The sequence below is a fragment of the Cololabis saira genome, chromosome 14 (assembly GCF_033807715.1).
Source record: "Cololabis saira isolate AMF1-May2022 chromosome 14, fColSai1.1, whole genome shotgun sequence".
Taxonomy (NCBI): Eukaryota; Metazoa; Chordata; class Actinopteri; order Beloniformes; family Belonidae; genus Cololabis; species Cololabis saira.
Genome location: NC_084600.1, coordinates 25,144,665 through 25,171,368, shown reverse-complemented (window position 1 = coordinate 25,171,368; position 26,704 = coordinate 25,144,665). Strand labels below are relative to the sequence as shown.

Below are 26,704 nucleotides of genomic sequence, written 5' to 3'. Positions count from 1 at the left end.
CATCAATTGATCAATTTTCAAATTTTCATTCAAGGTTTTATCAAACTTCTCACCTCAAACTTCTCATTCTCTTCAGAAAACTTTTCCCATGCTTTTAATTTTTTCAAATGATTTATTGATTTTGTTTGTGTAATGCTCCCAGTTATTACCCTTATTCAATTCCATTGTATCTATATAGTGTCTATTACAACACAAGTTGTCTCTAGGTGTATTCTAGAGACCAAGAACACGACCCCCGAGCAATTATTACATAAACAATGGCAGGTAAAAACTCCAGTAGTGGGAGAGAAACCTTAAGCCAAACACCCTTTAGGTGTCGTCGATTTGCTATATATTAAATTGTTTTTGATCTAATGTTTTGCACTGAAATTAATTACACACTACAGCCTTTCCAAATTATTAAGAAGAATATTATTTACAGTGGGGAGAACAAGTATTTGATACACTGCCGATTTTGCAGGTTTTCCCACTTGCAAAGCATGTAGAAGTCTGTAATTTTTATCATAGGTACTCTTCAACTGTGAGTGACGGAATCTAAAAAAAAAATCCAGAAAATCACATTGTATGATTTTTAAGTAATTAATTTGTAATTAATTTTATTGCATGACATAAGTATTTGATCACCTGTCAACCAGTAAGACTTCCGGCTCTCACAGACATGTCAGTTCTTCTTTAAGAAGCCCTCCTGTTCTCCACTCATTACCTGTATTAACTGCACCTGTTTGAACTCGTTACCTGTATAAAAGACACCTGTCCACACACTCAATCAAACAAACTCCAACCTCTCCACAATGGCCAAGACCAGAGAGCTGTGTAAGGACATCAGGGATAAAATTGTAGACCTGCACAAGGCTGGGATGGGCTACAGGACAATAGGCAAGCAGCTTGGTGAGAAGGCAACAACTGTTGGCACAATTATTAGAAAATGGAAGAAGTTCAAGATGACGGTCAATCTCCCTCGGTCTGGGGCTCCATGCAAAATCTCACGTCGTGGGGCATCAATGATCATGAGGAAGGTGAGGGATCAGCCCAGAACTACATGGCAGGACCTGGTCAATGACCTGAAGAGAGCTGGGACCACAGTCTCAAAGAAAACCATTAGTAACACACTACGCCGTCATGGATTAAAATCCTGCAGCGCACGCAAGCTCCCCCTGCTCAAGCCAGTCCATGTCAAGGCCCGTCTGAAGTTTGCCAATGACCATCTGGATGATCCAGAGGAGGAATGGGAGAAGGTCATGTGGTCTGATGAGACTAAAATAGAGCTTTTTGGTCTAAACTCCATTCGCCGTGTTTGGAGGAAGAAGAAGGATGAGTACAACCCGAAGAACACCATCCCAACCGTGAAGCATGGAGGTGGAAACATCATTCTTTGGGGATGCTTTTCTGCAAAGGGGACAGGACGACTGCACCGTATTGAGGGGAGGATGGATGGGGCCATGTATCGCGAGATCTTGGCCAACAACCTCCTTCCCTCAGTAAGAGCATTGAAGATGGGTCGTGGCTGGGTCTTCCAGCATGACAACGACCCGAAACACACAGCCAGGGCAACTAAGGAGTGGCTCCGTAAGAAGCATTTCACGGTCCTGGAGTGGCCTAGCCAGTCTCCAGACCTGAACCCAATAGAACATCTTTGGAGGGAGCTGAAAGTCCGTATTGTCCAGCGACAGCCCCGAAACCTGAAGGATCTGGAGAAGATCTGTATGGAGGAGTGGGCCAAAATCCCTGCTACAGTGTGTGCAAACCTGGTCAAGAACTACAGGAAACGTCTGATCTCTGTAATTGCAAACAAAGGTTTCTGTACCAAATATTAAGTTCCGTTTTTCTGATGTATCAAATACTTATGTCATGCAATAAAATGCAAATTAATTACTTAAAAATCATACAATGTGATTTTCTAGATTTTGTTTTTAGATTCCATCACTCACAGTTGAAGAGTACCTATGATAAAAAATTACAGACTTCTACATGCTTTTCAAGTGGGAAAACCTGCAAAATCGGCAGTGTATCAAATACTTGTTCTCCCCACTGTATTTCCTTCTGTTCTATGGATGTATAAGGAGTGTCTTATAAACATGGGAGATCATAACTTTTTGTGTTATCATCTTAAAAACATTGTCTTTTTTATCGTGACTTAGAAGAAGATGAAACTAGTTATAGCAAATTAGTACAGAAAACCAGTTAACTGCAACGGGCTCATATACTTCTTTGAACCTCTGTGTATCTGTCATTCTGCATTTTGCAAAAATTAACTTCACTGAACGCAAAATCCACTTACAAGCCTGCATGACAGTGTTCAGCTGACAGCTCCCAGATCTGTACTGTAATTAATCCATTATGGCCATGATAGCTTTGACCCCTGCTGAGGCCAAGAAAGCTGCATCTTCTTGACAGTTATGAATTTAGTGCAGAGTCAAAGGGGTCACTGTTAACAGTACGCTTTTCATAGCTCTCATTATTCTCAATGGTGGGTAAGGGACACGAGACATCTAGTAGAAGGTTAAATGCCCGCAGTCTCAAAATTCATGCCATGAAACCCAGATATTGATGGTATGCTCAACCTGTATGAGCCATGCTGGGATACTTCTGCAAGATTGAGGAGAGTGCCATTAAGCTCCTGCACCAGAAATACCCTGCAGTTTCATTTTGAATGTTTAACACTGTGCAGCTGAGATAAGTGGGCCATGTGTCATAATTATACCCTTCCAGTGAGTACACTATTAAAGGTGTACACATCAGCTTTTCTCAACTAATGAAAATAATAGAATAATGATATTGAAGTTCACTGCTTAATTGTATTTTGTCTTTCCAAAGGTCTGGGGGATGATTAAGTGTGGGTGGGCCAGCCTATTTATCATATTTAAAGCCTGGTTAAAAGCAGGGCTCACTAAGGTTTCCAAGAAGTTAGTTTGATTCATCCTTGCCTCTTTAAACAGGTACAGAACGGCTTTTTCCTCAGGTGATGGAACAGATGGAAATTGCTAATTATTGCACTTTCATCTCAGATTCTGTTTTGATGGACTTCAAAAGGATCTTCAGGTACATGCAGAATTTCTGGAGCCAATGCTCACAGTTTATAAGGTAGAAACCTAAGATGACGATTAAAATAAGTTTGGAAGATAACAAGATTAAAACATGATGAAAAGCTAAAAGTGTTTATATTCATTAGTGTGCAGGTGATGCTGGTAACAGCGTTATTTCAGATGGGTACTGAGTCAGTTGGTGTCTCTTACTGACCTACAAAGGAAAGATTCTACTCTTGGGATCCAATGATGTTTTTTTCTATTGATTTGAAAAAACGAGTAAAAAGTATTTGATCACTGGACCATCATTTTAGAAGGTGACTGTTTCTCTGAAGAAGGAAACAATTATACCGTTCTGAATTATGAAAAGCATGGTACAGATACAGATATATAGGGTTGTGACTTTCCAGGACTACTCATTTAAGACAGCTGTAAATATAAAACAGCAAAACCTTCCAGCTGAAGAGCAAATTTAGAGTGCAATACACCTGTTTCTCTCAGCTCCCTGCAGTTCTGTAGGTGTCTAACCTTTCCATCTGCCAACTCAGTCAAAGTCTGACAGGTGTTAATTACACCTCCACAATTAAAGCAGCACACAAACACACTTTTGGATGCAAGAACATACATAGATATTTATAAAGTAAAAGTTGTCCTTGAAATAAAACCCACACGAATGCAATTCTCCTGTCATTCAACAAGCCTTGAGATAAGATTAGTAAACATAAAACAAAAAACAACACCAGAAGTTCATCTAAAGTTCCATTTTGAAGACCTTGCTAATTGCACTCAGGCCAAGCTGCCTGAAAGCCACTCCGACCTCTGGAATCCACCTGGAATAATGTGGCTGAAATGTGATACTTCCCTAAACATTCTGCACTCTTTTGTGACTGTCAATTATGGACTGAAAAGACTATTTGAAAAGTGTTGTCAGAGCTGTGGCACCTGCCTAATCTTAAGGATTTTGTTCTTCCCATTAATTGAGTTGCTATAAAACTCTTTTGGAGCAAAAACTGTGATGCTGCTATGGTTCAGTGGATACGTGACACGGGTTAAAGAAAAAATAAAAAGAGCTGCCTCCCCCTCTTTGCTCTAAGACAGGGGTTTGCTTGCCTTGTAGTTTTCTTGTTTTACTCCAGAGGGATTTCAAGCAGTGAACTTGACAATGGCCTCCTCTCACCTTCTTGAAGCTTGTCTGATATTACATTTGCACTTCTTGCTCTTCTTGCCTTCTTGAATCGAAGGTTAGTAGCCCATACTTTTCAGGTAAGTTAACTAAAGCCATTTGCTTCTTGGCAGGGCCTTCGAGTTAGACCTCATTCCCCTGTCCTTTTTCAACCCGGCCCAATCAAAAAGATATCCTTCACATACATGTAATCTTTCTTCTGCAGTACCAAATAAACTTGGAAACAGAAATATAGCATAAAATATATTTGCGTTTTATTATTTTGGTCTTGACCGGGTGAAGGGGTTAACAATAGTATAAGAAAAAATAGTCTGTACAAAATACTCCTATAAACAAAAAGCTGCTACGTCTGCAAAATAGAAATTCAGTTTCTCCATTGCAAAGTGGATTTGAAGTGTAGCATACCTGATATGTAAGCAGGTGGGCTATTCATGTTATATTAAAGGTTCCATATGTTGTTTGATGTGGGTTGAAGTTGCCATAACAGGAGCAGCATTCAGACAAATTCAGTTGACTTTAAAAGAGTCATCTTACATTTTATGACACAACATGTATGTATTTAATTTGGGAGGGGTCAGATCTTAGTTTAGGTTTACCATCCGTGCTCTTTACAAACATAAAATCTTTCAAACATTTTGCAGCACTGGTAAAGCATTGCAGTGATTAATATGTTTTAGCTGGTGACAAATTATTTAACCCTAACAGATGCAGTAAAGTGCCTCTCATTCCTTAAAACAACCGGAGAGATATCCAGTAGTCCTGGGGGAGCGGTTCTGTTTCAGAAGAGTGAAATTACTGGTCGTGAAGCACAAAACTGCTGAAACTGTGATGTTCAACACATGATTAGCACATGGAAGGATAAGGATGAACTACCACTTCTATTCATCATTTCTATAAGCAGCAGTGCTGCTTCTACAACACCATGATGAACATATGACCAGTGCCAACTGTGCAAGCCTGTGGAGGCAGTATTATGATCTGGGGTTGAGTTAAATGCCAAAATAATGATGACAGTTGAGTACAGTTGTTTTCAAAATAATAGCAGTCCAAGGTGCCCTACCAGATCAATCAGTGTTTTCGGTATAAATCGTATTACATATAATTTACCAGTAGGTGTAGTAGAGTCAGACAACCCAACAGACCCAACATTCATGATATGAATGCTCTTGAGTCTGTGTAATTGAATAATTAAGTTGAAAGGGGCATGTTCAAAATAATAGCAGTGTGGAGTTCCATCAGTGAGATCATTCATTATGTGAAGAAACAGGTGTCATTTTGGTGGCCCTTATTTAAGGATGAAGCCAGCACATGTTGTACATGGAATTCCCTCTGAAAAACTGAGAAAGATAGGTCGTGCTAGATATTGTTCAGAAGAAACAGCGTGCTTTAATTAAAACGTTGATTGGAGAGAGTAAAACATATAAAAGAAGTGCAGAAATGAAAGGCTGCTCAGCTAAAATTATCTCCAATGCCTTAAAATGGAAAGCCAACCCAGAGAGACGTGGAAGAAAACGGAAGACTATCTTTCGAATGGATCGAATAATAGCAAGAATGGCAAAGACTCAGCCAATGATCAGCTCCAGAGACTTGAGATATGGTCTGAAGTTACTTGTGAGTACTGTGACAATTAGAACAAGCTTTTGTGAGGCAAATAAGTCGGCAAGAAGCCCTGCACAATCCCACTGTTGAAAAAAAGACATTTGCCGAAGAGGATACAATTTGCCAACGAACGTATCGAGTGGCCTAAAGAGAAATGGAAAAAGTAATATTGTTCTTTCTGGGTCCAAGAGCCGCAGACTGTTTGTCAGATGACTCCCACATACTGAATTCAAGCCACAGTACACTCTGAAGACAGTGAAGGATGGTGGTGCAAGCATCATGATATGGGGCTGTTTCTCTTACTATGGTGTTGGGCCTATTTATCACACACAGGGATCATGGATCAATTTGCTTATATCAAAATACTTGAAGAGGTCATTCTGCCTTATGCTGAAGAAGAAATGCCCTTGAAAGGGGTGTTTCACCAAGACAACGACCCCAAACACACCAGTAAGCAAGCAGCATCTTGGTTCCAGACCAACAAAATGAAGGTTATGGAGTTCTAATAATACATTTTCTTAATACATTTCAAGTCATTATAATAATAGTAATATCATCACTATTGTGAATATATTATCTAAGATCAGGTAAAATAGGTCATATATTACATGTTTTTGTCACGAATGTAGACACCAACTACATCCTTTATTGAACATTAATCAGCATCAGATGCCAGTCATAAATTGTGTTTTGAACAGTCTGTCTATCACTCTAAATGTAATATCCATCCCTGTCTTTTTATGGAGTGTGATACCATCCCCTCCTTGCGGTTGAGTGCCCCTGACCTTGGCTTTGCTTAGACTACCAAGACAGTAAAAGTATGAACTGAAAAGGCAGACCAACACATGCACATGCAAAGCTGCTCCATTCAATAACGTTTCAGATGCAGAGTGAGAAGGATGCCATGGTTCTTCTCTCTAGCAGAAACCATTATACTTGTGGAAAAGCTCATGACGTCATTATTAATGAGAGTTAAAGGAAGGCTCAACACAGCTGTGACCTTTGGTCAGCCTGGCAACAGTGCTGGAAGGAAAGCTTTCTTACTTCTTAATAAATTATCTTTACTAACCGATTATTTGAAAAAACATAGTAAGCTGTGAATTAAACCATGGATCTAGCCTAAACTAAGTGATTGTTTAATTGTGAGAGGAGCTACATTATGAGACGTTGGTATTTTTAAAGCTGTAATATTGTCAAGAAGATAGTGAACATGTGCAGGAATAAACCATGGTGGCTGTCTGCCACTTTAATGATACACATCAATGAAAAGGACAGCAGCACAACTGTTCTCTGAAATGTTGGTATAGTGTGACATGAAAGAAGAAAAGATCTGCCGGAATGAAATGTACTCTCCTGCTGTGTTGGCAATTGATCTAAATCCAAAGATGATTAAAAATGGCCAGATATGACTGTGTTGTGAGGAAATAGTTGTTTGCATTTAATGCCACAGGTCAGAAGAAGGTCAAGAGGAGGAGCTCAGTGAGCAGGTTACATCCTCTGTTGGTTCTTTGAAACATGAACCCACGGGAGAACACAGCTCCTCTTTTACATTTAGAATGACTGATTTAAATGCTTGCGATCACTTTTTGTAAAAAGGTGAGTTTTTAATTTTCATTAAGCTCACAAAACAAATATACAAATATGATATTTGATAGTTTTCAAGTAAATCATAGAAAAAGGTTTCATTTTCTCCTAATATTTAATATTTGAGAATTTTAAACATGAAAATGTCCCCAAATGTGATTAACAGGGGAGAGGGGGAGGGGTGGCAACATGAAGCTAGCAAATCAATTCATTACAGCCAGTGGTTTCAGCTACTTATTTGTTTAATGTGGTATGACATCCTTCCCAGATGACTCCAAGTCAGTTTGATCCATATTAATGAGCGCCATCAGCTACCAGCCTGAGACAAATGTGCTCCTTCCTCGTCCGCAGACTGGGAAATCTAGTTGGAATAATAGATCAGGGCACCTAACAGTTTCAATGTGTCTAAATTAACTTAACTGAAAGTGTAGTAAAAATGGATGCGCACACACACATCACAAAGTCATCTATATTGTCGATACCGCCATACCTACTAAACATACAGAGAAAAAAAAGAATCACACACTCATACCCCTCCAGTAAGTATTTAAAGTATTATTGATAGTAGACAGTAAAACATACTGTTTTTAATGGATCTTATCTAATGCCAACAACAGACCGTTCAAGAAGCAATAAATACAAGTCAGAGCATGTTGGATTTTATGCACACATTCTTGGTTAAATTTTGATATCATGATCAAATTATGAACCAAATTTGGCAGCAAAGTCTGTTTTCATGGGCTTCATGTAGTCGTTTCTGCTGCTTCATAAAGATGATTTAACAGCCCTTACAGTGTGTTTTGGACCCATAAAATAAAAAAAGACATTTTACATCAGCCTTATCCATGCAAGTGTATAGCCCACCTGCTCTACCCTTGAACTGGCTTTGTCCAGGCAACAGAATCAATAGGAAGCAGCTTTCTTTGCCATATTTGTCCGTTAAGAGCATCTTGTTAAAGGGCTGACGCCAGGAATCCACAACATAATAACAATCAGGGGGCTTCAGAAGACCCAGAAGAATTTGGAGTGATTTGCCTGGTAATGAGAGGGTGTTACTTTGTGCCAACAGATGGTCAGAGACATCTGATTTCTGAAATGAGCAAGTTCTCAAGTGAGAAGGAGGAGGACTAGCAGGCACATTTTGAAGAGCTGTTGTACGGTACACAAACAGTGCATCAAGTTATCTGGCATTACTTATGTAAATGTGAAAGTAGAAGTTTAAGTGACAAATAGCTCTAAACTGAGGAATATAAAAAAATAAATAAAGAAAATTAATATTAAATCTACTAGGAATTTGCCTGCTTTATGTTCATTCTCTTTTTTTTAAATCCCTTAGCTCCCAATTCTGACTTGTATGTTTTTGGTTCATGTGTTGCAGATGGATTTCTAAGACATAACACTCATGATTCATCTGGTAACTCTTTCTTTTGCAGGATTGCATTCTTAAAACAAAATGAGAAGTACGACCTGACTAACAGGCAAAACAGTATACGAGCTCCTCACGGCCCTCCCTTCCTCAATAATCAGTATGATCTCTTAAATGCAACAATTTTATGCTGGGGAGGTCAGTAATTGCGTAAAGTTATTCACTAATTAGCTGATCTCTACTTACTAATCTTTGCATAACACATGGGAAAAATTTAAATGAACTTCTAGTCTCAGAGCCTTAAGGTGGTAAAAGCTGAGGAAAATCACTTTCCACTCATTATTTTGTAAATGTATACAGTTTCGTGCTCTGGAGGTAACTGCGCTTTCTGCTCTATGGAGCTAAAGACTGTACACAGTTTATGATTCAGTGAAATAAAGTTTTTCATGACATGGCAGGCGGACATAAAGATTCTCTGTTATATAGAACTTGGATACTAATTTCAATAATTGAATCATGATCATTGAATAATTACTTTTTGATCTCAGAAAAAAAGGTTTGTAAACGCAGGTCATTAAAGCAGCACAATGTAACGTTCAGCTTTTGTTGAGTTTGGCGGCTCCTTTGGACAAAAGCGGTAGTGCTTTACCAGTAGTGTGGAAGGGTTCCTACCATGCACCTCCAAGTTACATAGTGACAGTGAAGGTGATACAGACCCCTCAGACCATGACAGAGGTGTCATTAAACCTGTTGTAAGTTGATGTACCATCACAATGACTCTGGAAATATGATATAAAGGAGGAAAAGTTACATTGTGTTGCTTTAAGGAGGGGGCTTTAGTATTCTTAGATCATGTGTTTTTCTCAGGTTTCTATAGTGTAGTGAATAACATTTATAAGCATTTCATAGGTTTCAAATGGTTTTACTTGAAAATACAACTGATCTATTCAAAGAGTTAAAATTAAAGCATTCTACCCTCTTCTTCTAATCTTTTGAAATTCTGTGTGAGTATGTTAGATATCAAATTTTGGGCCAAATTCTGCCCTTTATCTTTGACTTTGTTTTTGAGGAGTGAACAGAAAAACTGCTTCTCAAAGGGATTCAGGTCTGGGGACAATGATCTCTGCGCCATTTAAGCAGTTTTTCCTTGTTACATAATGCTGCAGCATGCTAGGAGAATGCACAGATCACCAAACGGCTCCTCGAATGTTGGGTGAAGTTTGTCTGGTAAGATGTTTTGATACTATGCTTTACTAATGGTAATATGTTTGGGTAGAAACTGTAAATGAACCAGTTCCTTAGATAAGAAGGAACCTAAAATATTGATGATTTCAGGATGTTCACTGTTCACATGATACATTCACGTGGTTACATTCACCTTTCCTTCTGGAAAGATTTCCTAAACTGCAGGATGGAGTCTCATTTGAGAAAATACCTTTGCACTCATATTTACACAAGTTAAAAATAATCTAAAATTCAAAATCAATAATTACACGAGTAAATGTTGTATCTGAGGCCAGGATACTTCCCACATCTTAATTCTATCAACATCCTGTGGTAAATCTACAAAAAGCAAGTGGATAAGTAGAAAACTATAAATACTGAGTGCTCACTGACAGTGTAAATATTGGGTCATTGGCAGAATTTTCCAATAAAAGCCTTTGAAACTTATGAAATGCTTATAAATGCATACCATGGAAAGACAAAAATCTTGATCAAAGCACATTAAAGCAGTAAAGTTTGTAGAAACCAAAATCTGTACCGTTGTCAAAACTTTCATTGAAAAATGCATGTCATATGTAAATATATCCTGTGTCACTATTTACTTTAGTAAATAAATACATAATAGATAAAACAAGGCTGCTGGAAGTATGTGGAGAAATGGTATAAACATATACGAGCATCCCCAGGAAGTTCTCTGGGGAGATTGTGAGGTAATTAGACTTACTTAGAGGAAAGGGTAACTTGCTTTCTGAAAGGAAAACACGATTGATACTGAACATATTTTTCTCTGGGCTGGGGTACTACTTTTTAGTCTTCATAGTTTTTTGCACAGTAGTTGGACACATATATCGTAGAGACATCTGCCTTCTGTCACGTGCAATATAAATGGTAATGCTTAAAATGCCTAAAATATACCTTTGGAAAACATAAAGGTAATTTATCTCCAGAAACGAGAGCCCAGTTTTCAAGAAAACCCCCCAAAAATGTTTCTACCAAAACCCCCTGTTGTTTCAGTGTGCAGAAGGAAGTCTAGATACTCAAGACTCAGTACAGTGACTGAATGTAAGGAATAATAATATCCTTGTCAGCTGAATTGTATTGTTTGTTTTATATTCATATCCCCACAAAAGAGGAACATTTTGAAACGTTATCCTCAGAGATGGATTCAACAAACATGACTAAAGTGGTCGGTGCTAGAGCTGCAGCTAACCAGGGTGACTGTGACAGCTGCAAACATACCTGAGGCACGGGTAAAATGTTGGTGTTGCTGCTAAAGGTGCTACAATAAGATATCGGAAGACGTGCCTTTATTGCTGGGAAAGAGATGTCCTTTTGGCATCTGTATACAACTTCTCAGAGGACCCAGTGACTTCACTCAACTTGAAGCGTCTTTTATACACGAGGATTTGTCTGAGAAACCAAACTCCATTCCCTCCAGGGTTTTTATGGCTCTCAACTGTTCATATATTACAATTTTCAAATTTTAGGCTGTGCAAAGACAACTTCCCATAGCTGCAGTAAAGACAACACTGAAATCTGAGTGGCTGCGATCGAGCAAGACACTGTCAGGAATCATACAACATGCAACTTTAGTGGCAAAACAGAGCTGTGAATTCACAGACAGACAGACAGACAGACAGAGTCATTGTTAAATCTAAATATGTAGAAGAATTCCTAAAGAATTACACACAGTCCCCTATTTATCTTTTTTTGGATAGTCTTTTAAGCGAGAGACTGCCAGAAAGAGGGGCAGATAGAAAAGTGGGGGAGAAACTATGATGTTATCACATAATTGAGATTCTTTCTTGTAAGTTTTGCTTGGTATCAGGCTAAAAAGCAATGATTCTCACAAGCTTTAACAAAGCAAATAGCAGTTCAGTAAATAAATTCATGGACAAAGAAAGTTCAATATAAGGTCACTTGTGAAATAAAAAAAAACAAACTTTATTATTCTTTAAAAAACATAAACAAAAGTAGAAAAATGAGAACAAAAAAGGAAAATTCTTTATATCTAATTTCAATGCTGCTTAGAATCTAAAGTTCAAAATGAACGGTAAAGCAAGCAGGCTTATTGTCTCACAGCTTTTCAGGACACGGGTGGTTGGAGCACCAAGCTGCTTGGGCCCCCCTGTCCTGCATGTTTTAGATGCTACCCTGCTTCAGCACTCCGTGATACAAGTAACTGTGTCCCCAACAGAGTTGTGCAGACCTTGATGTCAAGCTGGTGATGACCATTAATTAGAATCAGGTGTGGTGATGCATAGTAACATCTGAAATATGCAGAACACTGGGCTCTGAGGACCAGGTTGGGGACCACTGACTTACACCTCAACCAGATGATGTGTGCTAATCAGACCAATTCCTTTCTTCAACACGTAACCAAAATTAACGAACCAGGAGTAGATTTACACATTTTAAATCACAGACTGATACCTCCTATAACATACTTGATATGCCCTAACTAATTTTCTTCTGGAATTTGAACAAATACGTCCATCCACAAACCTGAAGCAGTTTCATGTTTTGATTTCTGGTAACAGAGAAAGAATGCTGCAGTTTAGGAAAATGACATGTTTAATGATACCCAACATGATTTTGTTTTTATCCATCCATCCATCCATCCATCCATCCATCCATCCATCCATCCATCCATCCATCCATCCATCATCCCCCGCTTATCCGCTCCCGGGTCGCGGGGGCAGCAGCCTCAACAGGGATGCCCAGACTTCCTTCACCCCAGACACTTCCTCCAGCTCTTCCGAGGGGAGTCCGAGGCGTTCCCAGGCCAGCCGAGAGACATAGTCTCTCCAGCGTGTCCTGGGTCTTCCCTGGGGTCTCCTCCTGGAGGGACATGCCTGGAACACCTCCCTAGGGAGGCGTCCAGGAGGCATCCGGTACAGATGCCCAAGCCACCTCAGCTGACTCCTCTCAATGTGAAGGAGCAGCGGCTCAACTCCGAGCTCCTCCCGGGTGACCGAACTCCTCACCCTATCTCCAAGGGAGCGTCCAGCCACCCTGCGGAGGAAACTCATCTCGGCCGCTAGTATCCGCAATCTCCTCCTTTCGGTCACTACCCAAAGTTCATGACCATAGGTGAAGGTAGGTGCGTAGATTGACCGGTAAATCGAGAGCTTCGCCTTTCGACTCAGCTCTTTCTTCACCACGACAGTCCGGTACATCAACCGCATAATTGTGGAGGCTGCACCGATCCGTCTGTCAATCTCCATCGTTCCCTCACTCGTGAACAAGACCCCGAGATACTTGAACTCCTCCACCTGAGGCAGGACTTCTCCACCCACCCGGAGAAGGCACGCCACCCTTTCCCGGTGGAGAACCATGGCCTCGGTTTTGTAGGTGCTGATTCTCATCCCTGCTGCGTTGCACTCGGCCTCAAACCGCCCCAGCACATGCTGAAGGTCCCGGTCCGATGAAGCCAACAGGACAACGTCATCCGCAAAAAGCAGAGACGAAATCCTGTGGTTCCCAAACCGGATCCCCTCCGGCAGGCTGCGCCTAGAAATCCTGTCCATAAAAATTATGAACAGAACTGGTGACAAAGGGCAGCCCTGCTGGAGTCCAACATGCACCGGGAACAAGTCTGATCTACTGCCGGCAATGCGAACCAGACTCCTGCTCCGATCATATAGAGACCGGACAGCCCTTAATAGAGGACCCCGGACTCCATACTCACCGAGAGCCTCCCCAGAGTCCCCACTCTCTGCTTCCTCAGTGGAAGGCATGTCAGTCGGGTTGAGGAGATCCTCGAAGTATTCCTTCCACCGTCCGACGATGTCCCCAGTCGAGGTCAACTGCTCCCCACCCACACCATAAACGGTACCGGCAGAGTACTGCTTCCCCCTTCTGAGGCGCCGAACGGTCCGCCAGAATTTCCTCGAGGCTGACCGAAAGTCTTCCTCCATGGCCTCACCGAACTCCTCCCAGACCCGGGTTTTTGCCTCCAGGACCCCCCGAGCCGCAGCTCGCTTGGCCTGCCGGTACCTATCTACTGCGTCAGGAGTCCCACAGGCTAACATAGCCCGGTAGGACTCCTTCTTCAGTCTGACGGCATCCTGTACTTCCGGTGTCCACCACCGGGTTCTAGGACTGCCGCCACGACAGGCACCGGAGACCTTGCGAGTCGCGACCACAACTTCGAGCCGCTGCGTCGACAATGGAGGCAGAGAACATGGTCCACTTGGACTCTATGTCCCCCGCCTCCCCCGGGATTTGAGAGAAGTTCTCTCGGAGTTGAAAGTTGAAGATGTCCCTGACAGAGGGCTCAGCCAGACGTTCCCAATTGACCCTCACAATCCGTTTGGGTCTGCCCAGTCTGTCCAGCCTCCTGCCCTGCCACCGCATCCAACTCACCACCAGGTGGTGATCTGTTGACAGCTCAGCCCCTCTCTTCACCCGAGCGTCCAAGACATGCGGCCGAAGGTCAGATGAAACGACAACAAAGTCGATCATTGACCTCCTGCCTAGGGTGTCCTGGTGCCACGTGCACTGATGGACACCCTTATGCCTGAACATGGTGTTTGTTATGGACAAACCGTGACTAGCATAGAAGTCCAACAACAAAACACTGCTCGGGTTCAGATCGGGGAGGCCGTTCCTCCCAATCACGCCTCTCCAGGTATCACTGTCATTGCCCACGTGAGCGTTGAAGTCCCCCAGTAGAACAATGGAGTCCCCAGTTGGAGCACTATCCAGTACTCCTCCCAGGGACCCCAAGAAGGCCGGGTACTCCGCACTGCTGTTTGGCCTGTAGGCACAAACAACAGTGAGAGACCTTTTCCCGACCCGAAGGCCCAGGGAAGCGACCCTCTCGTTCACCGGGGTGAACTCCAACACATGGCGATAGCTGAGGGGCTATAAACAAGCCCACAGCAGCTCGCCGCCTCTCACCCTGGGCAACTCCAGAGTAGTGGAGGGTCCAGCCCCTTTCAAGGAGCTGAGTTCCAGAGCCCAAGCTATGTGTGGAGGTGAGCCCGACTATCTCTAGTCGGTATCTCTCAACCTCACGCACAAGCTCCGACTCCTTCCCCCCCAGCGAGGTGACATTCCATGTCCCCACTGCAAGGGTTTTGGTCCAGGGATTGGGTCGTCGAGGCACCCCACCACGACTGCTACCCAGTCCACATGGCACCAGCCTATCATGGACCTTCCATAAACTAATATATGTACGGGAAGGTTTGTTTTTAGTTGATTATATTCCTTACAGCAAAGATTGTTATCAGGCAAAATGGTACTCTGCAGGTCAGTCAATCGGTGCATGTCTAGTCTCAGGTCATTTTCCAAATAATGAAGGTTGGTATTCTGTTCTGAGAAGATCTTTCACAAAAAAGAGAAGAACATTCTTGGGAGATAACAACCTGTAAGGATTGGAAATCCCACCAAGTTCACCCCAAGACCAGGCCAGGTAACACTCAAAGAAATAAAACACCCAAGAGCTTCATCAGCACAAAGACCTTGTACCGAGTATCACGCAGTAATAGAAAATAAATACTGGGATTGTTTTGCAGCCAAAGCATGTGAGTCAATCATGGACTCCTCATTATTCCGGGGTATTTTTTAGACAAATTTGAAGACATATTGTTTGACCGCTAAAGACCAGCCCACTGGGCCATGCACCAGTACAAACACGGCAGCAGATATACAGGAGAAGAGCTGAAAGAGACAAAGTGGCCAGTCAAAGTCCAGACCTCAAACAGACTGAAATGCTGTCGGACCATAAGACAGAAGTACACACACACACATGTCTAAACAAACATTATTCATTCAAGTTTAGCAACATGTTAAGTGGAGTGGCCTACAGCCCCATAAGGCAAAGTCAGACACTGCTTTCTAGTTAAGTCATGTTTACCCAATTTTAAGGGATCTTAAAGACCAGGATTTTTTTTTCTAAACTAATATATCTTTTTTAATTTTGTATTTTTTTGTTACCCTGCACAGAAATTTGGTGAGCCTATAATATCGTCAGTCACAGCCTTATTACTTTATGTTTTAATTTGTTGCCATTATATTGCTCTAAAAACACGCTCTTAAGTTATGGACTGCCACTTGATGAAAAAACACATTATCATCACATACAGGATTATTTTACATTCAAGTGAAGAAGAAAAAAATTATCCAAGCCCTTCTCAGTCAGCTGTCCTCCCCAAACCTAAGACACATCAATAAGCAATCAAGATGTGCCATATCAGCAGTAAGAAAATGTAGCACTAAATTATGTGCAAATATATTTCTGGGCAGTAGGTATGGAAGTAGATAAGTGAGAGGGATGCAAATGTTCTACAAAGAAGTAGAAAAAATGTAGGTGAGAGAAAGTATTAGAGGGTAAATTGCCTGATAGAATGTGCTATGAATGGAAGGTGCCCTTAATGAGTATTAATGACATCAGAAATGTGCAGGCAAACATGCAGGGCTAAAAGAGAGCAAACTCAGGCTGAAATGGATTATGCTGACTCTGAGAAGTGGCGGGTGTAGTTGGACTGCAGCACGGCACATAGGCTTCTGAAAATGAATAATGAATGACTATCTTAGTGATTTACAACAACATGTGGATGCTGTTAGCCAACAGATGAATGTCTAGGGAGCACTAGAAGAAGATTCATGCAAACCTTTTGGACTACTGGAAAGCTGAATGTGGGAGTCTGGCCCTCATCTTTACAGATTCAGCATGTATCACTCTTACTGAGACATCATTGCATCAGTAATATTACTATTCATAAATCTTTGAGTATAAAATGTTGATTAGGCTGCACAGACCAAAGGTCCTCTGCTGTCCAGTGCTGATGTGACAGATACACTTATAACAGGAACAAGCACTTCACCAGCATCCTAAAAACCATCCATCTAACTGTGCTTATGCTAACTGAAATGCACTCACCAGCCACTTTATTAGGGTAATAAAATGAAGTGCTAAATCTATATACCTATAGATAGATAGATAGATAGATAGATAGATAGATAGATAGATAGATAGATAGATAGATAGATAGATAGATAGATAGATAGATAGATAGATAGATAGATAGATAGATAGATAGATAGATAGATAGATAGATAGATAGATACAGAAAGCACTGTTCCATTTACACGACACTGGGTTGATACAAAGTTCTGATTGCGTTGGTGAGCTTGACTATTACAGATAGGGGCTTGATAACGATTAGCCATTGGCTGAGCCGACTGTGAATCAAGCATATTAGAATTATATTTATTGCCTTATAGAAATTCTCCCGGTGTGGTAAAAAAAGGTTTTTTGAACCAGACTGTAAATATGTTAATTTCTGGTCTAAAGTTGGACATTTAAACATGCAGATTGACTCGCTTTCGGAGCCTCTTGCAGTCAGTCGAGGAAGTGCAATACGTTTTAGCTCCGCATGAGCGGAGGTTTAGACTCTGGTGCTTGGTTGGAACCACCAAATAGCACATTCTGCGGCACGCTATGAGCTGTGATGTGGAGTGAGGTAGCCTTCGGTGTTCTCCATCTACTGACAGCAGTGTCCTGCAGCCTCCTAAACGTGATAGATGTTCTAATCAATGCACAGCAAAATTTAAAAAATGATTTAAAAATCATTAAGGAATCAATTTATATTGCAAAATATATTGTTATTGAATTATTTCCCAGCCCTTCTGAATTATGCAACATCTTTTTGTTTTGTTGTTTTAGAGCAGCAGCCTCCTGTGTGGTGCCTATTCACCATCCCTTTTCAATGCATACAGTAAGTCTTACAGGATAAAACAAATGTTTGCCAGCTCCAGTTGTGTCTTTAAGCCTGTAGCTTTCATCATGGCTTCTTTTCAACCCAACAAAGAATCTGGATTTTGCCTGTGGAGCAGTCTTAGCTGGGCACACATTTCTAGGACTGACTGATGCCCGGACACTTTAAGATGACTGTCTGCTTTCCAGCTTCATGCAACATCTCGTGATTGTACGTCTTTGAGGATCTCGTTTTGTGAGGTATCTCACACATCAGCAGATACTTCTTAAGAACAGCAACATTTGAAATGTTTGTCTTTTATCAATTAAAGCACCTTTGCAACAGACAGTCAGGTTTACAAAGTACTGACTCCTTTAAGCTTCGGTTGAAGTAATTACTCTATAGATACACTTACTTTTTCCTCCAACACAATGTATTATCACTGGAAGTGATCAATGCAAAGATTGGACGCAATTTTTGGGCAAATGAATTGCTAAATTCAGTAATTTCAGGGTTAACATGATTACAGTACATTTTTCGAAGATCATGAAAGGAGGAACAAAAGCACACGGTGTCCTTTTCCATTTCTCATTCCACAAGTTTCCCTTCGCAAGATGCCCTTTTTCTGCTCACCATCCCAATATCATTGCTCATTCTCGTAAATGTTTAACTAACCTTTAGTAAATTTGCAGTAATTGGATCAAAATGGGATGTATGTATGTACATGTAAATATAGAAGTTTATTGCTTACAACTCAGCCATTATGCCTTACCAATAAAAGGAAAAAGACAAAAAAGACTTTTAAACACAACACTGGGTCCTTTATGCTATGTGATTGATTCCTTACTGTTGTCCATACTACAACAATAATGTCAACCAACAGAACTATTATTACTAAAATCATTTGTCCTGTTACTGAAATACAATGTCTATTTCACCGTGTTCAGTCTAGACACATGTTTGGACAGCAGCCAGTGTGAGTACTGGTTCGTATTCTCAAACACTAGTTGTTTTTTTAGCGACTTGAAACCTTGTGATGTGATTGAGTGTGAAATAAAAGCGTTATCACTGGCCTCTCAATGGGAAACTGTGATGGGAATTTAGCCTTGGCCATTTGATTAACCAAATCTACTGATGTGAGTAATAGCCTTGGCCTGGGTACAGCAAACTGGTATTTTGTTCCTCAAAGATTAGCTCTGACATTACAATGACCTGTTTATCATAATCGTAAGGACTAGTAATCATTTGTGGTGTTTAAAATCATTATACATCCCTTGTTCTGTGTTATTCCTGCATCGAAACAAATTATGTATACACTGACCTACTTGCATGCAACTGCTTAATTAAATCTATTGAAATCTGGCTCATCTCACATATTCCTGGTAATCTAAATGCATTCAATGTCGGTCCGGATTCAGTCAACTAGCGGTTTAAACATATACAGAGATGTTGATACGTTTTCCCACAACAGAAACAACAACACCTTTTGTAGATTTGATAGTAGTTAATGCTGGGGTTGCCACAGTTAGGGACAGGCTTGTGTATTGTTTGACAAGAAACCAATAATTTCTTCAGAATATCTTCTCCAGCACTTTTAAGTGCCATACGAAGAATACAGTAAAATAAAAGAAACAACAGTCTCTAACTTGGGTTTTAAATTCAGCAGTTTTAAAGTTGATCATCCAGATAAGCACAGTGTTAAAGTCAAGTGCTTTTTTAGTCTTCGTCAACTTGCAAAAGCAAAACCATTTGTAACAGCTCCACATTTTGAGCCAGTAATCCATGCCTTTGTCACTTCCTGGCTGGATTACTGTAACTCGCTTTATCTTGGAGTCTCTCGTGCCCAACTCGTCCAAAATGGAGCTGCCAGTCTCCTGGTTGGAGTGTGTAAAAGAGACCGCTTCTAGCATCGCTCCACTGGCTGGAGTTTATTCGTTTTTAAATCCCTAAATGGTCTCGTCGGTACCTCCATGAGTTGTTCCTTCCCTGTTTGCTATCCCATTCCCTTAGATCAGCTGATCAGTTCCTCTGGAGATACCAAGGTCTAGGTGGAGGCTTGGAAGGGACAGAGCCTTTGCACTCACTGCTCCACAGCTTTAGACCTCTTTCCCGCCACACATCAGAGAAGCTGCATCACTGTCAATTTTTATAACCTATAAAGTTTTTGTTGTTTTTAAACTTGTTTTATGTTTTGTGTTCAATACTTTGTTTCAACTGTTGCTGTGTTAAATGGCTCTACAAATAAAGTTGAGGTGAGTAAAATGAAAGCTTGAAATAAAACACCACCTCATTACACATTAGACTTTCCCTCACTACTAAGCAAGGTTTAGATTAGTTGGATGGTAATTGCTCCATAAATCAAACTCAGATGGAAATTCAAAGTCACACTGGGCTCAAATGTATATGCACGTCTCTGCATCTGTCATCTTCATATGAAATTCATCAACTGTAATCTAAAATGTTCAGCTTGCTGAAGTAGCTTCAGAAATAGTTTGTCTTCATTTACATTTTCCATCTTTTTCTAGTGTATTTTCTTCCCCAGACACTGATTTGGGAGAGATTGTTTCATGCTGGGCAGCACAGTGGTGTGGTGGTTAGCAGTGTCAGCTCACAGCAAGAAGGTTCCCTCTTGGACTCTCTTCTTTGAGCTTGCATGCTGCAAGGAATTCGGCTGGGTACAACAGTTTCCTCCCACAGTCCAAAAACATGCATTTTCAATGACTGGTGGTTACCTATTGAAATGGGATGGACGGATGGATGCTGTAATGCACGCTGCTGCCTCTCTTGTAGTTGCAGCCTCCAAAGTGTCTCTGACATAGTAAATGGTATGCACTTATCTAACACCCTCGTCCTGAGCTTACAAAGCCGTGGATGTGTTTCACGTTCAGCTGTTCACAGAAACACACTATTTATCATTATTATTTATTACAAATAGTGCTGTGCAAAAACCTCAGGCACCCCTCGTCTTGTTTTATCAAAGGTTTAATTACACCTATTTTTATGCTTAAAGGGAAAGTTCCGTTTTTTACAACCTGGACCTTATCTCTGGCATTTTTTATGGTCGTATACTCACTCAGAAAAGTTTGGTGTCATTTGGAGTCCTTCGGAAGATATTAGGAGTTTTGTGTGAGCCGCTTCTCCATATAATGGTAGCGAATGGGGGCACAGCGGGACACAGACAACGCAGCGTCTAAATAACACATTATTGCCGCGAAACTCGTTCATTTCTTTTATGAATCACTAGATCTGCTTCCAGGACCTGTTGTCTACATACGGGGCTGTGTGTGTAACAAGGAAATCAGTTTGTAAACCAGACCTCTGAACTCATGAGGTCATCTCTGTGCGCGCATCCCAGACACAGCTCTGTGTACAGCTGGAGTTCGCTACTGTTAGTTTACTGTTAGTTATTTGAAACATGTCTGAATATTTGTCAAATTCTGAGGTTGTGGACGACGACTTTGAATATGATGGACGTCCTTACCGTTTTGAGCCAGAGTATACGGCTGAAGAGCTCACTGAACGGAGGACAGAGTGCGCGCACAGAGATGACGTCATGAGTTCAGAGGTCTTGTTTACAAACTGATTTCCTTGTTATACACACAGCCCCAGATGTAGACAACAGGTCCTGGAAGATGCCCAGAAGCAGATCTAGTGATTCATAAAAGAAATGAACGAGTTTCGCGGCAATAATGTGTTATTTAGACGCTGCATCGTCTGTGTCCCGCTGTGCCCCCATTCGCTACTATTATATGGAGAAGCGGCTCGCACAAAACTCCTTATATCTTCCGAAGGACTCCAAATGACACCAAACTTTTCTGGGTGAGTATATGACCATAAAAAATGCCAGAAATAAGGTCCAGGTTGTAAAAAACGGAACTTTCCCTTTAAGTCCCTTTAGGTTACAAGAAAAACTTACAGGAACCTGTCTTTCTTAAAACTATTTATGATTTAAAAACTGCTAATTGACATGACTGCAAAATGGTGTATGGAAATCATTTTTGAAAAGACTTAAACATGTGATAGCGGTCCCACTCAACACAGAAGCTTGCTGTAGTCATTTAGTTATAACAATGTATGTGTTTTATTTTGTCCACATAATATATTGAGGTCTTTTAACATCAATTTTATCTATGAGGGATGATGAATGCTTAAAAGATGTTCAATAATCAACTAACCGCTAAATTAGCCACCCGGTTAAACAGATTACCTCTATTATTAACCTCTCCATTTTTTGTGGGGGCAATGTATTGCCAGAGACGTTTCATAAACGAGACCCCCCCACTACAAAAATAACAAAAATAAAACATAAAAGCATATAACAAAAATAAAACAATAAAATATAACACTAAATCTCAAATGTCAAACTGATTTAAAAGCCAAAGTGAAAAAAATATGTTTATGGGGAGGATTTAAGCGTGAAGTGAGTCAGTCTGTCTGATGCGTAAAGGTCACTCGTTCCACAACTTTGAGCCGGTGGCTGAAAAAACGCGGGCACCTCTAAGCCTCTTCTTAGACTTAGAGGCGACTAACAGTAACTGATCTGCTGACCTGGGGGAGAGTGAAGGAGTGCATAGCTGAAGCAGGGCAGACAGCTGTATACCTGATGATGTTTTTGTAGCAAGAAAGGAAAAATATAACAGGTGAAAGTCTTCCTTATTTGTGTCCTCATTGACATCATACCCAAGTATTATATATCAGCAAATACAATTATGATGAGTACATACAAAGTATATTTAGTTCATTCAATGTTAACCCTAATGCAACACATTTAACCTCACAAGCTATCAAAAAATGGGTGGATTGTGGAGACCTGAGTCTTGTACTTTTCACTTATGCGACTGTTACCATAAAGAAAATATTGCAGTTACAGCAAGACTGACGTCAATGTGGCTGCTTTCCAAATACGTCTCAGCAATATCACAGTTTTGTCCTTGTTTTCAGGTTATAAATACAGTACTATACGTTGGTGGTTATGTGTGTGTGTAACATCATAATAGAAATCATCTGATCGTGTCAGGGATTATTTTTAGGCAAATACCACAGCTGAAGAATAACCATTAAACAACCACTAAAATTAAACAACAAGAACAAAATGATCTGAGCAATACTAAGTAGCCCCATAATTCAAGTTTATAAACCCATCTTTAGCCGCTATATATAATAAGCTGAAGTTTTCATTTCATCTCTGGCTTTATCAGTCTCTCACATGGCTGAAGGGGAATTCTGGTCCATTCTTCTTTGTAATGTTACTTCAGCTCATTAAGATTTGGGATTCCCTTATGCACATCTCTCTAAAGGTCCCACAACAGCATTTGGTTTGGAATGTCAGCTGAACTTTGATCAGGCCATTCCAGAACATCAATTATTTTATGTTTCAGCAATTCGGATGTGGATTTGCCGTAGTGTCTGGGATAATTGTCCTGTTACTTGGCCCAGTCTCAAACAAGCTTTTGCCTCACCTTTGCCTCCAGAATAATTTGGTATAGAGAGAAGTTCATGGTTGACTCAATGATTGCAAGCTGCCCAGCTCCTTCGACTGCAGAACAACCACAATGATTAGCTCCTCTATTCTCCACTTGACAACGGGTGCAGGGCCCCTCTATTGAAATACTGTGTTTAGCTTTTGGCAAACATGGAGCCGGCCATTTAGACAAAAGCAGTTCATTTTCTGGGACATCAACCTCTGAGAAGATTAGAACCTGTCTTACCTTCCACTTGAGAATAATCTTTCTCACTTTAAAAGACTGAACTTCAACGTTTTTGGAAATGGGTGTATAACTCTCTCCAGATTAATGTGCATTAATGATTTGACTTCTCTGAGCCTACTGTTTAGCTGTTTCCTTTTTGGTATTGTTTTAACAGACACCTGAAGGCTCCAGGCCAACCTGTTTATGGAGCTCTGCAGAGGCCTGCACACTTGATATGGTAACTGTTTACAACTTTCACCTGGTTATGACTTATCCTTACCCTGTCTGATACATCAGGTACTGAGTCAGTAAATAGTTGCAGAGGAAAAAAGGTAAATGTTGATGTTCATCCGAAGATATATTGCAAACAGATTGTTATTTATTAAATTTTTTTTAACAAAACATGGAATTAAAAGAGGAAGTACAAGCGATTTAACAGGCTAGTCTTTCCCTTACTTTAGTCAAATAAGTGTCTGCATGAACCTCCGAAGCCTGATGTCCCTCAACTCCTCTTTATCCGTCACAGGGGAGGTAGCGTGAGCTCAAAACGCCAGCCTTGGGGCGTTTCAGACATGTTGCAGTAAGCTATCAAATGTCTGGATAGTGCAATCACATGCCAGCTCCACAGGGCTTTTTCCCCCCACACACAGAAGCAGGAAAGAAGGACGAAAATGAACAATTTATCCAGCGCTTTCAACACCATCCAGTCCTTCCTGCTTGTGGAGTAGCTTAAAGCCATGCATGGAGATAAAGCATGGGTTCCTGGATTGTGCTGCCTGTCAGTGACTAGCTCACTGACAGACAGTTCATCTTCCTGAAGGGTAGTATATTGTATACGCCACGGAGCACATGGAAGCCCCAGGTAAATGCGCTGTCAGTTTTCCCTTCCCCTTTGTAAACCTCTCCTTTTACGATTCAGTCGGGGGTCATAACAGCTTCACGTGTTGTGTGAAGACTTCTGTGGAGGTGCACCGTCAAGGGCACAAAAAGGAAAATATGAAACCTGGCAGCAACTGCAGAGATGACCCTTTACAGGTCAACGCTCAAAAGGGGTCAGGAGAGTAAAACAAATAGCTAAATTGGCAGCAAGTGACTAAATAATAAGTTCTATAAACCGAAAGCAGAGAGGAGAAAATGAGGTTTATTTCCATCCTGGGCACTTTCTCACCGGTAAACTGCTGTAGCCAGTGACCAGCACGTGATCATCTTCTACCTGATTTCCTCAGCAAAAAGCTGAGGTGTTGTGAGTCATCATCATTTATTTACAGAATATAATCATTCTCAGCCATACACATCTCCTCTCCACAAACATGGAGCCAGATGAACTCTACTGCCCTGCTCTGACAGCATGAGGTACTGAACATATAGACCTTTCTAAACATTGCAGGATTACACAGCAGCACAAATCACCCAGCATGTGTAAACCCAATGAGCAGTGTCCCTCATTTTTATCTATTTATCCATATTTTGAAAATAAATTATAAAAAAAGAATTGTGACTGACAACTCTATTCAATATCATCATGCATTACTTTGTACAATGTTCTGTCACTTTCCTCCACTGACTGAGTTCTACACTTACATCATAAAATATATTCTTTTCTATTTATGTTTCAAAAGGTACTCGTGACATGTTGACATGTTTTATGTTTCTGCATCTTGGGCAGCATCCTATCTCACACAATTTTACAGGAAAACTAAGCTTTTAGCACATCTGGTCTGTTATAAACATCTGCAAAGACCCAAGTGAAGACGGAAACATCACATGGTTGTGTATCTGCACGTTTGTTTTTCATGAGTGACAAAAACAAGATCTAGCTGTGTTACTCTGAGTCTCCTCAGAGAAGGAAAAGAGCAAAAAACTGGACAGTCTGCATGGTGGGTTACCTGGTCCAGAAGAGGGCCTTGAAGCGTATCCAAAACTACGAGCTATCTTATAACCTGCACAATCAATAGGCATTAAACCCTTCATGACACTTAATTTGAGTGTGGGCTGGACATCCTCAACAAGATATCAACAAACCAGATCAATAACATTCAAGGGCAGTGAGCAGGAGAAAAAATAATCAGAGTATTTCACCGAAGCCTCTTCATGCCAGGCATGCAGGTAAGCATGTGGAAACAAGCGCGCGTGTGTTTCATGTCGTGACCTTTAGTATCTCCCGGACTTGAGCAGCTGTTTGGATGCTGAGGCGGAATCAGGGAGAATGTGACGTGATGGATGATGTGCGCTCGCATGTCCTACTCACTTTAAGACGGCGCTGTCGCCCTGTCTGACGGTGATGTTGTCCTTCACCACCGAGTCTCCGCTCCTGGCCGGAACTCCTGCAGGTACAAGCAATAACAATTTAAGTCCGAGGACGACGAGCCTTTTCCCAGGCAGCGCCACATAGGTGCACATTCCCATGTTTTCCCGTCACTGCGCAACTTCCAGAGTAACTTCAATCGAGGGGGATTGTATTCCTCAGACAGACAGACAGCCGCAAATTCCGCTCCACAAACAAGACGCTGCCGGAGCTGCGGGTGAACTAGTTTCCCTCCAGATAAACACGCTGCTTATGAAACAGTCTCCGTGTCACTTCTTGTGGGGAAGAACAAGTGTAATTCCGTTTCTCAGCCGCTCTCGGGGAGAGACTTTAGGAGATGGAAAGAAGAAGAAGCGCTGTATTTCTCAGAAAAAAATGCGAAGTCTCCCCTGCTTCTAATTGTAGTCGCGGTGAAATGGACAATGAGGCAGAGCTGCGCCAGACTCCTCTGTCCCCGTCTCCCTCTGAGCTCTGTCCTCCTGCTGTACGGCTGGGAATGTGGGAGCCTTCAAAGCACGAGCCTCAATTCGCTTCACTATCTTCTTTTCTTCCCCCCCTCCTCTCTCTCTCTCTCCCCCTCCCTCCCTCTCTAATGGCAGATACCGCACCAGGAGGACCATATGGTCTGAAGCATGCAGGGCTGTCAGATTCACTAGTAGCATAGTCGCTCACTTAAACTGGGGTCCAGGACCACCAAGGGTCCACGGGGGGGTTCGTAGTGTCTCACTGCTATGAAGGAACACGGCAACAATAAATAACCTTATATACATATATATATATATATATATATATATATATATATATATATATATATATATATATATATATATATATATATATATATATATATATATATATATATATATATATATACATACATACATACTGTACATACATACACACACGCATGTGTGTATATTTATTTATACATGTATTTTTATTCTATTCTTTATATAAAGAAATATATATAGAATATATTCATAGCAGAACAAATACACACACACAATATATATATATATATATATAT

General features: G+C 41.0%; 1 protein-coding gene across 2 annotated transcripts in view; it reads right to left on the bottom strand.

The window, feature by feature from the left end:
• The window catches only part of opcml (opioid binding protein/cell adhesion molecule-like), a 564,503-nt gene that overhangs the window by 200,674 nt on the left and 337,125 nt on the right, over positions 1–26,704 (bottom strand). Inside the window, exon 2 of one of the 2 annotated variants that reach the window (XM_061740231.1) lies at positions 25,621–25,696. In XM_061740231.1, the coding sequence (XP_061596215.1) occupies positions 25,621–25,696 (76 nt within the window). Of the gene's footprint in view, positions 1–25,620; positions 26,207–26,704 lie in introns of those variants that run through there. The other variant, XM_061740230.1, reaches the window with a different exon arrangement.